At 40.7% G+C, this 14,001-nt stretch overlaps 1 protein-coding gene across 3 annotated transcripts in view; it reads left to right on the top strand.

Moving 5' to 3' along the window:
- Positions 1-13,054, top strand: part of c2h9orf85 (chromosome 2 C9orf85 homolog) — a 28,469-nt gene extending 15,415 nt beyond the window's left edge. The window contains exons 2-4 of one of the 3 annotated variants that reach the window (XM_003216481.4): positions 8,224-8,330; positions 11,654-11,767; positions 12,635-13,054. In XM_003216481.4, coding sequence (XP_003216529.1) covers positions 8,224-8,330; positions 11,654-11,767; positions 12,635-12,821 — 408 coding nt within the window. In that variant the 3' untranslated portion in view covers positions 12,822-13,054. Of the gene's footprint in view, positions 1-8,223; positions 8,331-11,653; positions 11,792-12,634 lie in introns of all 3 variants that reach the window. The other 2 variants (XM_062971992.1, XM_062971993.1) reach the window with 2 other exon arrangements.
- The last annotated feature ends 947 nt before the right edge of the window (positions 13,055-14,001 follow it).

Genomic DNA, 14,001 nt, shown 5'->3' on the forward strand with positions numbered 1-14,001 from the left:
CAAGTCCCATTATATACAGCAGTGTAATTAAATGGTGTCCCTGGAAAAATCAAGGTTTGCTTTTGGGTTTGTTTAAAAAAAAATCAAACTCTGGCTAGTTCAATCTGTGGATGAGGAGAACTAACTGTATAAGCAACCTTAGACATCAGATAATAATAAAACCTAGACATGTTTATCTTCTGAAATAGTAGTTTTGTGCAAACATTTGCATGGAATTTTTCAGTGCTGTAGGTGAGCAAAGCCAATCTTAATATTCAGCACTGAATTTTCTCTGTTTTGGGAACTTCAGCTCCACAATAGCCACTAAATTTTTAATTATTTAGATCCTTTTGAAAAATATTTATGTACTTGTACATCTTAGAAGGGATATATCTATATCTATATATATAATAAAAGTGAAATCGGAGTATGTATCAGCGTTTTGATTGGCCTGGCGGAATATGTGCTCGCGTTTTGATTGGCCGCCACTATCCCAGGCCACTGAGACCAACAGGAATGACGGATCTGCACCAAACTTGGCACACTTCATCCCCACGATGCACTTTATGACCTGCTGCCATTTGGGGGAGAATGGACCACAGATGATGGGATTTGCAGTACTTTCAAACACTTTAACTCCCACAGACTACTGCAATGCCCACCAATGATAGAAATGGACCAAACTTGGCACACAGAACTCCTGTCGACCCCTTTACATCCTGATGTATATTGGGGCAGGATGGACCAAGGATGATGGAATTTGCAGTACCTTCCCTCACTTCTTGAGACCACAGCAACTGCCACAAATCACAGAACTGAACCAAACCAGGCACACATATCCCAAATGACACACTTCACATGCTGCAGCAGTTTGACGGAGGGTGGACCAAGGATTATGGGATTTGCAGTACCTTCATCCAATTCACCTCCCACAAACCACTGTGATGCCCATGAATGACAAAACTGTATCAAACTTGACACGCAGGTGCAGGGTAGCCCACTTTACATCCTGGTGCAGTTTGGGGGAAGAGGGACCGTGGATGATGGGACTTGCAATATCTTCAGTCACTTCCTGGGACTACTGTGACCCCCACCAATGACTGATCAAGACCAAACTTGGCACATAGAACCACCATGGCTCACTCTACATCTTGGTGAGATTTGAAAGAGCTTGGACCTTGGATGATGGGACTTGCAGTATATTCATTCACTTCCTGAGACCACTGTCACCCCCATCAATGTCTCATCAAGACCAAACTTCAAACAGAGAACACCCATGACTCACTCTACACCCAGGTGCAGTTTGGAGGATGATGGACCATGGACGATGGGACTTCCAATACCTTCACTCACTTCCTGAGAGCACCGCGACCCACACAAATGACTGATCAAGACCAAACATGGTACATGGAGCCCTCATGACCTATTCTACATACTGGCTCTGTTTGGAGGGGGATGGACACTGGACGATGGGACTTGCATATGGGAGTTGGAGCTCACCCGCACCCACTGAACCCAGCTGACATTGGATATAGGCTACACTTGGAACACAGGCAAACAATGCCTTTCTCAAATGACCCGGGCATCGCCGGGTCTCCAAGCTAGTGTGTGTGTGTGTGTGTGTGTGTATGTGTGTGTGTATATATATATATAAAACACCTATATGTTTTCAATCAAGTATGAGAGCCATGTCTTGCATAAATTGGGATAAGATGTATCTTCACTTTAATATAGCCAGTGACAAAGACTGAGATACTAATCTCAGAAGAGACATGTTATTTTACATATCCATGTTCATGTATCCAAGCCAAAGGAGGAGGTATTTCCTGCCTTCACTTTTTCCTGCCCTTCCCTGTTATAGAAAGCAAGGCACACAGGACTGTGGTATGTTAGCTGGCAAGTACCATAGATGTACTGCATAGAGGTGTGCAAAAGCCTTGGATGAGGCAAAAATACAAGGCAAATAGTTATGATAGTGAAATTTAGAAAAGTTCCAATTAGAGGCAAGGTGAACTTCATTGTTTTGGAGATTCGGATGTTCTCCCAGAATCCTGGATGTGTCTACTACAGGGAGAACACAGAACCACTTTTCTGCTAAAAGAAATGACTTTTGGGAATATACAGTATGGATTGGGAGCTCCAGATATTGTAGTTGTATATGAAAAATCCCACATATAAAAAATGTTTCATGTAAATATTGAACAGCATGGGGGACAGAATTGAAACCCGGCCAGGGAGTCGAACAGGAGTCCCTCAGTTACACTTTCTATGTCTGAACCTCCAGGAAGGACCGGAGCCATTGTAAAACAGTGCCCCCAAGCCCCATCCCAGAGAGACGGCTCAGAAGGATGCCATGGTCGAGGATACCAAAGCTGCTGAGAGGTCCAGGAGAATTAGCAGGGACACACTCCCCCTGTCTAGCTCTCTTCTTAGATCATCCACCAAGGCGACCAATGCCATCTCTGTCCTGTAGCCAGACCTGAAACCAGAGATGGATCCATAAGATCCATCCAAGAACCTTTAGAGTTGTGAGGCCACCACCTTCTTCAGAACCTCGTCCATAAAGCAGAGGTTTGAAACTGGCCTATAGTTGTTAAATTGGGTGGGATCTGGTGCTGGTTTCTTCAAAATAGGTCTTACTACTGCCTCCTTGAAAAAACTTGGCATAATACTTTGAGTCAAGGAGGCATTCACCAGCACCTTCACCCATCCTGCCAGCTCCTCCCCCCCCCCCAGCCGATTTTATGAGTGAGGATGGGCAAGGGTCTAGAGAACAAGTGGTCGCCTTCATTTCTCCCAAGATCTTGTCCTCATCCTCAGGCTGCGCAAGTTGAAAGGAATCCAATAAACAATGACAAGCATATGCCTCCGCCACATCTGTGGAGATTGCATCGACACTGACATCTAAATTATAACGGATCTGAGCAAACCTCTCAGAATGGGCTGCTGATTGGTCAGAGGTCCCTGGTTGAACAGGGTTAAAAAGTCCCCATCCCACTCGAAACAGCTCTCTCAGGCTGTTCTTTACAGATGCAATGTTGGCAGCTATGAAATGATAAGAATGAGTGCATTTTCTCAACTTTGAGACAAGGGACCTGACCATCCATTCTGCCTGAAGGATTAAACAAAGAACAATTGTTGTTATATGCCCTCAGAAGCTTTTAGTTGCTTAAATAATCAGTGTGTTTACTTGTCACAATTACACAACATAGCAAAGTGCCCACAGAACCATAGAGTGTGTACACTCTTAAAATATTTTGAAAAGTTTCAAAAATCCTTCCATTGGACAAATCTCTAGGCACCATTTCTCTGAAATTTAACCACATTCCTGCCCTTCTAGAAGTTGTATTGTCTACAAATTTGTTCAGCTTTCCCCAAGCATGTTAATCATAGGTACCGGTTAATGTTCTGATTGTTGTTAATGGCACTCTCAGAGGCATAGCAAAGTTCCACCATCGTTCTGAAGTGTAATTTGAGTTAAAATTGGTGCAACTTTGATCTGAGCCAACAAGTCAGTTCCTAGATAGAGCATGTACACTTAAACTTCTACCTAACTCTGTTAATACAGGTCTTGCTGGTTTTATGTCTTCAGAAACCAGGACTAGAAAGAGAAGTGAGAGATAAACCTTAAATGAAAGATTTAGGGGTTAAGGAAGAGATTGTTCTTGCAGGTGTATAATGAGAAGCTTGAGGGGAGACATGATAGCCATGTATAAATATGTGAGGGGAAGTCATAGGGAGGAGGGAGAAAGCTTGTTTTCTGCTGCCTTGGAGACTAGGATGCGGAACAATGGCTTTAAACCACAGGAAAGGAGATTCCACCTGAACATCAGGAAGAACTTCCTCACTGTGAGAGCTGTTCAACAGTGGAACTCTCTGCCCTGGACTGTGGCGGAGGCTCCTTCTTTGGAGGCTTTTAAGCAGAGGCTGGATGGCCATCTTTCAGGGGTGCTTTGAATGTGATTTCCTGCTTCTTGGCAGGGTGTTGGACTGGATGGCCCATGAGGTCTCTTCCAACCCGTATGATTCTATGATTCTAACTATCCCACAGGGAATAGGGTTCTTCCTGAAAGCAGAATTGAGAAAATAGGAGGAGTAGTTTCCTCTGGAATTTTGTGTCTTCATTGGGTAGCCATCTTCAGAGGCACGATGTTAATATATATTTTCTTTACAGAAAAGCAACGTGACCTAGCATATTGGTGCTGTCATATTAATATGTTCCACTTAGTTCCAGAGTAAACATCCCTATACAATTTACTATGATTTTTTTTTTAACTGAGAAGGTTGAAATCTGTTGTCGAAGGCTTTCATGGCCGGGATCACAGGGTTGTTGTATGTCTTTCGGGCTGTGTGGCCATGTTCCAGAAGCATTCTCTCCTGACGTTTTGCCCACATCTATGGCAGGCATCCTCAGAGGTTGTGAGGTATGGAGAAAACTAAGCAAAGAGGTTAATATATATCTGTGGAAAGTCTAGGGTGAGAGAGGTCAGTGTGAATGTGTAGTTAATCACTTAAATTAGCATTGAAAAGCTTATCTGCTGTCTTCTTCCTGCCTCTGGGGCATCCTTTGTTTAGAGTCGTTAACTGCCCTTGGTTGATTCATGTCTGGAAACCCTCTGTTTTCAGAATATTGCTTTTTATTTACTGTTCTGATTTTTGAGTTTTGTAATACTGGTAGCCAGATTTTGTTCATTTTCATGGTTTCTTCCTTTCTGTTGAAGTTGTCCACATGCTTGTGGATTTCAATGGCTTCTCTGTGTAGTCTGACATGATAGTTGTTAGAATGGTCCAGCATTTTTGTGTTCTCAAATAGTATTCTGTGTCCAGGCTGGTTCATCAAATGCTCTGCTATGGCTGATTTCTCTGGTTGAATTAGTCTGCAGTGCCTTTCATGTTCTTTGACTCTTGTTTGGGCGCTGCGTTTGGTGGTCCCTATGTAGACTTGTCCACAGCTGCATGGTATCCGGTAGACTCCTGCAGAAGAGAGAGGATCCCTCTTGTCCTTCGCTGACCGTAGCATTTGTTGGATTTTCTTCGTGGGTTTGTAGATAGTTTGTAGGTTGTGCTTCTTCATCAGCTTCCCTATGCGGTCAGTAGTTCCCTTGATGTATGGTAAGTACACCTTTCCTCTGGGTGGATCTTTGTCTTGACTCTCATGGCTTGTTCTTGGCCTTGCAGCTCTTCTGATGTCTGTGGTGGAGTATCCATTGGCCTGTAGAGCCCAGTTTAGGTGGTTGAGTTCACCTTGGAGGAGGTGAGGTTCGCAGATTCTTTGTGCACGGTCTGTCAGGGCTTTGATTGTGCTCCTTTTTTGACTTGGGTGATGGTTGGAGTTTTTATGAAGGTATCTATCTGTGTGTGTAGGTTTTCTGTAAACTGTGTGGCCCAATTGTTGATTGGGTTTGCGGATGACCAGAACATCTAGAAATGGCAGTTTTCCTTCCTTTTCTTTTTCCATGGTGAATTGGATGTTTGGGTGGATGCTGTTAAGATGGTCCAGGAACTTGCTGAGTTCTTCCTCTCCATGGCTCCAAATCGTGAAGGTGTCATCTACGTATCTGAACCAAACAGTTGGCTTTTTTGGTGCTGTTTCTAGGGCCTGTTTTTCAAAGTATTCCATATAGAAATTTGCTACTACTGGGCTGAGAGGGCTCCCCATGGCCACTCCATCCTTCTGTTCATAGAATCCAGTGTCCCACTGAAAGTAGCTAGTGGTGAGGCAATGGTGAAACAGGGCTGTGATGTCTTCTGGGAAGTTTTGTTTGATTAGTGTGAGGGTGTCAGCTACTGGGACTTTGGTAAAAAGGGACACCACATCAAAGCTGATCAGTATGTCCTTGGTGCTTAGATTGAGGTTGCTGATCTTTTCTATAAAGTGTGTAGAGTCCTTGATATAATGTGCAGTGAGCCCAATGTGGGTTTGTAGCTGTGTAGCCAGAAATTTTGCCAGGTTGTAAGTCGGCGATCCAATGGCACTTACAATGGGTCTGAGTGGGATGGAGTCCTTGTGGATTTTGGGGAGTCCGTAAAGCCTGGGTGGGAGGGCTTCTGATTTGCACAGCTGTTGGCGTATGTCAAAGTTAATGGAGGAGTTCTTGATTAGAGTGTTCGTTTTTCTGGTGATTTTGTTAGTGGGGTCTTGTTTCAGTTTCTTGTAAATTGTGGGATCTAGAAGTTGTCTGATTTTTTCTTTGTATTGTTTTGTTTCCATGATTACTGTGGCATTCCCCTTGTCAGCTGGAAGAATGATGATTTCAGGATCTGAGTTGAGATCTTTGATGGCCTGTCTTTCTTTTCTCGTTATGTTGCTGGGGGGGAGTTTTGCATTTCTCAGGATCCTTGCTGTTTCAATTCTTACCTCCTCTGCTTCTTCCTCAGGGAGCTGGTAAATTGCTGATTCAACATTGGCAATGATGTTTTCTACTGGGATCCTGGTGGTGGTGACTGCAAAATTTCCTCCTTTTTCTAGAATGGATACTTGGTCTTCAGGTTGAAATCTGTTCCCCTTCATCCTGGCTTCTTCCTATTTCCTCAAAGGAAGAGGCCCAACAGACAATGGATGTGACTTTACATGACACTGAGCCCTTAGTCATGTAAAGAATTATAGCCAGCCATCAGTTCAGTCATTGCTCTCAACGCGCCTACCTGGGAGGAATGTTAAGGACAGTATCTGAGTCACACTGATTATAAAGGGGAGCGAGGAAGCTGAATCAACTCAGTAGGGAAGACAAAGACCTAACTTGCTTTGCATTCAAAATATAGTTTTGAGTTTGTCCATTTGAACAGTAACCCTCCATGCTAGAGCAAACAATTTGAAACAAAAAGGATTTTCAAAAGCAGCATGCGATACTATGTGTTGGGTGTGTTCATGTGTACTGTTTAAACAAAAATTCAGAAATCTCACTAGGCCTACCCAAGCCATGCATCTGAAATCCATAGAACTACTGTGCCCAGCCAGCATTTCAATCCAGTCTTATGAAGATGACCAAGGGCTAAACGATCCAGCTGAAGTTGTGCTGGTCCAATCACCTCCCAGCTTACAGGTGTTGGAAATTACTTGCAGCCATCTGGCTTAATTTTGTGCCAGCATTAGACTGGAAGACTGTCTGGGTTTGACATAATTTTACCCCCTTTTTGCCGCACCTCATCTCTTCTTTTTAGCCTCTTCTGGTGGCCAAACTCACCAGCAAAAGCAAATTTATACAAGTAGTACAGGTTCTGACTAATCTTAACCCTTTACAGTTACATATCTTTAAGTGTGGATTACAGCACCGAGGTGCAATTCAGTGCTTACCTATTTAAGGAAAAGCATTGAACAGTTGAGCTTACTGCCAACTAAGGATATCTATCTTATTGTTTATATAAGGTAATTCTTGTAAGACAGGGTAAGTTCAGCCCCCCTTCCCAAAACAACCTTGAATTCATGTTCCATCGAATCTGTCATTTTTGAGACTATTTGCTTTTCTTTTGCTGGAAAGTGGGAGCATTGTAGACTGTAAGATGCACTTTACCCACACTTGCTCTAAGACAATCTTCTTAAGCTATCTGACTGGCAAACTTTTTTATTGTGCCAGGGACTGACAGCATATCTATGGAATTGGCTATAGTTTTTGTTGTTTTATTTCCTTTTGCTTTCCTGGAAATTGTCTGGGGACTAGCAGCTGATGGTTTGTGGACTGGCACTGATCTGTGGACCACCACTTTGCATAGGGATTTGATCCAGTGGATTTCTCATTAAAACTATAAATACAACATTATTTTTTTCTATACAAGGTTTTTTAATGAAAAATCCAGTGGGCCAAATCCCTATGTAAAATGGTTGTCCATGGATCAGTGCCAGTCCACAAACCATCAGCTGCTACTGGCATTATTTTTTCTTCAAAAACAAGCCAGAAAAAAACCCCATAAGGCCATGTGTCTATATGATCCATTGTGTTCCTTATCTTGTTTCTCCATTTCCCACTCCACCCCAATTTTCATTGCAAAGCACTTGTAGAAGTCAGGGATTCTGTATTTCATTGTGTGTTCTTAGAGCGGGTTATACTGTTAAGCATATAGAAAGCACTGAGATGGCCAAAATGAATTTTAGTTTCTGGTTGTATTGGTAGAGAGCAATATTAAAACGTATTCCAAAAATTCGTTAAAGAGACGTCACTGCTGATTTTGACATATTTGTCTGACATCTAATCTACTATTCTATGATTCTATGATCTTGTTAAAATCAAAATCTGACATTTCTTTTAGAAAATTAATGCAAAAGTCCACGAAGGTCTATGTCAACATTGCAAGGAGGTGCTGGAATGGCGTGTGAAATTCAACAAGTACAAACCACTAACACAGTCTAAAAAATGGTGAGTGAATTGTTTTACGGTTCACTGTTCAAGTTCCAACTGCTCAGCTTACTCCAACAGATTAATTCTGTGAGTTGGCCAGGGAGATGATAGCTGTGGAAACTTAGTTGGTTTTTCGCTTTGTTTTTTGAGATGGCAAAAGTACTACAGATGAGCAAAATGTTAAAGCAGATTCATCGTCTTGTGATTGAGGTATTGATTTGCAAATAATAAAGCCTGTTAAACAGTTCTGAAGTAAAAACTGTCATTAAATCAGAGCAAAGAAACATTTCCTTAATGTTAAGTTAGGTAAATAAGCTGTGAAGTGCACTTTAAACTGTCTAAATCCCACATTGGTAGAATAAATATTGGCTCTTCTCCCATCCACTCAGGGACAACAGTAAGTTTCATGGAAATGCACGTAACACATTCTAGTATTTTTTTTTTTTTAATGAGAAGCTGTCCTAGAAAATGGCACTCTTGACCAGAGGCGGGAGGACATAGACTCCTCGGGAGAAACTAGTTTGGAGGAGAACAAAGTCAAGGCTATTTACATGCATTTGTCTCTAAATGTATAGTCTTATTCTCAGAAGGGATAATATACTTTGACTGCGTCACTAGGTGATTCATACAGAGGAACGCCTTACACTTATCTTGTAAACAACCTTTGGGCTTAACTCTGTTTAAAAAATGATGTATCAGGGTTACTCAAAGTCTCCATTGTGAGGGGAAAGGGTGTGTTTGAAACTAGCTCTGTGACAAAGACCACAGTCCTACTGTACTCAGAAGTTCATCCCGAATTTCAGAAAACAAGTAACCCAGCCTGAGTAATACCTGAATTTTAGTAAGGGCAGAGTTCTTTAAGGTACAGGTGCACATTAAAATTATGTGAAATCTCTATTAGTAGTCTATTCACAACTTAACAAAAAAACAGACACTGAGCCCTTCCACACAGCCATATAACCCAGAATAACAAGGCAAAAAATCCCACAATATCTGCTTTGAACTGGGTTATCTGAGTCCATACTTCCATATATTCCAATTCAAAGCAGATAATGTAGGATTTTATTCAGCTGTGTGGAAGGGACATTAATGACTTCTAATGAATGGCGGATCTTCCTGCCTGATTTTGGGTTATCTTCATTTCTCCCTTAGCGTATAGCAGTAAAGACACTCAGAAAAAGTGGGGGGGGGGGCACTATCAAGTTGGAAATGTCATAGGAAAGTCACCTTATATCAGTATCCTGTGAATCCTAACCTCCATGATATTATTCTGGTAGCAGATGGTTTTTCTCTCTCTTCCAAATGGGTTTTTGAGAATTTACACCATTTTAAGGAAAGGACATTTAACTATAAGCTATATAGTGAAAATAGCAAATGTATCTATAATAATAATAATAATGATGATGATGATGATGGTGATAATGCAGCTCATGTAAAAAATGCAGAATAAATACATAAGAGGTGCCACAAAGTGCTGCTCCCCTTTGTCAGAAAGAAAATCTTTATAAAATACTGTTTTTTCTTATGGGAGTGAGAATTTGTCATTAAGACTCATTCATTCCCTGGTGCCTTGTCCCGCCCCCCTCCCCCCAACCAAAAAAAAAAACAACTCAAAAAAAAACTTTGTTCTTTGGTTTTTTGATATAATTGATATGTTATTTGCTACAGTGAGCCTTATTTGGATTGCAACTTACAGCATCCAGGTTTAAGTCCCCTCTTAGCTATGAAATTCACAGTACAGCCTTGGGTCTCCTTGAATATGTAGTTAAAATAACCTGTATTTACTTGAGTCTAATGCGCCATGGAATCTAATGCACATCTCAATTTTCAAAGCCCTGAAACCAAAAAAATATTTTAGCTGGCAGATGTAATGCACTCTTTGTAATTTCGTCAGAAAAGGTTCACATAACAGTGGCTGCATGCTTACAATTCCTTCTTTTAAAAACAAAAGTGTTAGAACACCAAAGCTTTCAGCAATGACAAATAAACCTTGGGATGCATCTATGCTGTAGAACATTGGTTCTCACCCTGTAGGTCCCCAGGTGTTTTGGCCTGCAACACCCAGAAATCCCAGCCAGTTTACCAGCTGTTAGGGTTTCTGGGAGTTGAAGGCCAGAACACCTGGGGACCCACAGGTTGAGAACCACTGCTGTAGAATAAACCCACTTTAATTGCCCTAGCTCAATTCTGTGGGGTCATGGGGACTGTAGTTTGGGATCATGGGGGCTGCCAAAGAATGCTAATGCCTTGCCAAACTACAAATCCCAACATTGTATAGAACTGGGCTATGGGAATTAAATTTGAGATTACATCCCTCAAAGAGGAGCTCCAGCTTCCCCTTTTGCTTTGGCTCAGCACTAAAATTATCATATTACAAGAATGTAATGTGCAGTCTAATTTTGGGAAGCTAATTTAGCCCCCCCAAAAAGGAGCATTCAATTTGAGTAAATATGGTAAATTAAGAGGAGAAACTAGTATGTTACTTAAGCTCAGTGGAGAAAAGGTAAAATATAAATGTAATGACCAAAGTGAGTGTTAGTTTCCTCTTGAAAAGAAATGAATAGCAGAGTGCTAAGAGCTGGGATGAAGCTAGAACGCTAAAATATAAGTTGACAAAAACACTCCAATGTGACATAGTACATCTTCGAGAACTAGAGATGGGAAGCTCTTCTAAAGATTAAACACAAAAGTTCATACCCTCCAAGAGGAGGAGAGTATAAAGATGAAGAGAAAGAGGAGACACATCACAAGATGCTGGAAAAAAAACATATTAGCTAAAAAGAAAAACCTGCTGAAATGTCTGAACAAGGATCCCAATTTTGCCAATAAATTGCTTTAGAATTCATAGCTCAGTAATTGCTGCAATTTCAATTTTAAGTAGCCCCGGCAATAGGCTTTAAAGGTTTAAATTCATCAGCAAGTAAAATACCTTTTCTCAGAATCTCAAAACATGTTTTCTTTTTCTTTTCAGTTTCATTGCATGCTCCCCATTTTGTTATTTTGTTATATTCAGCCTTGCCAGTATCTGGGCCCTATAAGATAATTCTTACTGTTACTGGTCTTGTTTATATGTCAGTGTTTCTAAATACTTATTTCCTTTTTAAAATACAGTATGTCCCTGATTCCTTTAAGGTCAATCTGTCTTTCAGAGTAAAGACGCAAATTTTGTCAAAGCTTGAGAAGATTCCTTTTTTAGATTACAGTTTCCAGAAGCTCTGCCAAGTTCTGAATTCTGTATTTTGTACTTCTGTATTCTGAAACTTTTGAGTGATAATCCTGATTGTGGGTTAAATGTGCAAAAGGTTATACTTACAGTTTTACTTACTTTTTTCTTTTAATAGTGTAAAATGTTTGCAGAAGACTGTAAAGGATTCGTACCACATTATCTGTAAGCCATGTGCTTGTGAACTTGATCTATGTGCCAAATGTGGAAAAAGAGAAGAAATTGTGATTCCGTAAGTGTGCCAGGTACTGTTCAGGTACCATTTTATTTCTATATTTCTTGAGGAATCACCTAATGTAGCCTGGGCGTGGTGACTAAATTATAAATGTGTTGTTGTCATCCCACCTTCCCCCTCCCCCTCTCCAATTCTCTGAAAGGTGCAGAATCTTTTATTTTACTGTCTGCTACATCTCTGAAAAATAATAACATGAGGTATATCTGAGTCAGTGAGAACTGGGGGTCACAACCCAAAGCCACACTTATCCCCACCTGCTCTAATTATATTATATTTTTGTTATTTTGCCCTATGCTCCTTTAAGATTATTTCTTCTTGCTTCACAGCATTTGAAAATGCATTTCTCTTTCTCTGCAAGATGACTGAAGGGGAAAAAAAGAAAATATTGCTACTGGCACTAAACCAAAGTATAGCATTTTCAATAATGTTGAGAAAAGCATTAATGACACTGGTATTTTTGCAGCTGTTGAGAAAAATAGCGTGTAAAGGCACATTAAATGTGTGGTTTTATTTCAGTTAACAGCTTGTGACCAAAACCTTTACTGACTTTGAAAGGTTGAACTCAAAGTATGATTGGGTAACATATTATAAGTGGATTTGTATTTGTGAAGTGATGATTTGTTATGCAGAATAATTGTTCTTATTACTAGTGTACAAACAATTGCTCCTTGGGCAGCAGCATGTATAAATTTGCTGTTTCTGGGCCAGTCACATTCTGACTGGTTGGCTGTATTCTCTTAAGGTTTCATTCTTGTTTTTGTTGTGGTAAATGTGTGTATAGCAGTATAAAAGATATTTTCTCCTGTCCCAACACATCCCAGCTCGAAAATTCAGGAACAATATCTTGTGTATGTTTTGTTTTAGGATTCAGAGTGAGAATGAGCATTCCAAATTGGACATAAGGACTGAGAATCACTCTTCCAAAATTGATCCAAGGAGAAATAACAGAATGGGAGAATTGGAGGAAGGCTCTGCAGTAGACCTAAGTGACACGGAAGATAAAGATGAAACTCTAGATTTACTAGTGAAGCAGATTGAAAGCCTAAATTGAAAATAAGAGGATCTAATGATTTTGCTAAAGACAAGACTATGTTAATATGATCTTCTGTTGCTTACCAGAAGACTTTATACATAATGGAATCACTGCTTTTCATCAGATACTCTGGCAGTGTAAGACTGAAGGTATTTGGAAGAGTCTGTACCCTCTTTTTAACCGTTTTTTCTTACAATTCTAAACTGATCCTACAAAAAGATCCTGCAATTTAATAAATGTATTTTAAATTACATACATATATATGTCATTTCTTCCCTCTTCTTTTGATTCTAGGCACCTTCTTCTTTATCATTTTTTAAGTTCAAGATTTATCAAAAGAACTTAGCAAGATTCCTGCTGTATTTGGCCAAATATTTGTATTTGTTACCCTTTAACACCCCCCCACCCCCCACCCGCAAACCCCCAATTTGTGCTCCAGTAGCAAATCATACCTTGGGGAGTGTGTGTGTGTGTGTGATGTGCCATTTAAACTTGGCTTACTTAAGTAAGCTTGCTTCAGACTTTTCTGCACTTTTTTCCTTAAAGATCCATGTAGACCACACCCATATGAGAAACAATGGTGTTTACTCTCATAGTAGTAGGAGCAGCCTTTGTTGGGATGGGGACAACATCTGGAAACAACTCTCATGGGAAAAGGAGAAATGATCTGTGGGCTGGAGTCACACACTTCTGCTTCAAAAGCTTTACGTGGTTGAGTCCAAAGAACTGCATTCAGACATATACAGTGGAACCTCTACTTAAGAGCATTTTGAATTAAGTGATGTTGCTCAGGCCGGGTTTGACATAAGAGCAGCATTTTGAGTCAAGCACTAGCATCAGAAGGGGTGATAGTCCCAGAGTATAGGGCTTTAGGGCTTTAAGGGAGCAGCCACAGTCCTTCATGCCTTGTGCTTTTGTCCACTTTGGCAGATTGCTGTCTGCTTTGCTCTCGTCTGCTTTGGGAGATTGCTATCTGCTTTGCTCTTGTCCACTTTGAGGAACTTTGGGTTAGTTGATTTTTGTGCAGTTTTATTCCTGGTATGTTTGGCTTCATGAGAGAGAGAGAAAGAGGGAAGGAGGCTGGAATGAGCACAGTATGAAGAAAATGATGCTTCTGCCTCTTCATTTTGTGCTCTGTGCTTCCTTGCCACAACTTTGTATTTCTACCATTTAAAAACTGATATTTTTTATTGTTACA

This window comes from Anolis carolinensis, chromosome 2, assembly GCF_035594765.1.
Source record: "Anolis carolinensis isolate JA03-04 chromosome 2, rAnoCar3.1.pri, whole genome shotgun sequence".
NCBI lineage: Eukaryota > Metazoa > Chordata > Lepidosauria > Squamata > Dactyloidae > Anolis > Anolis carolinensis.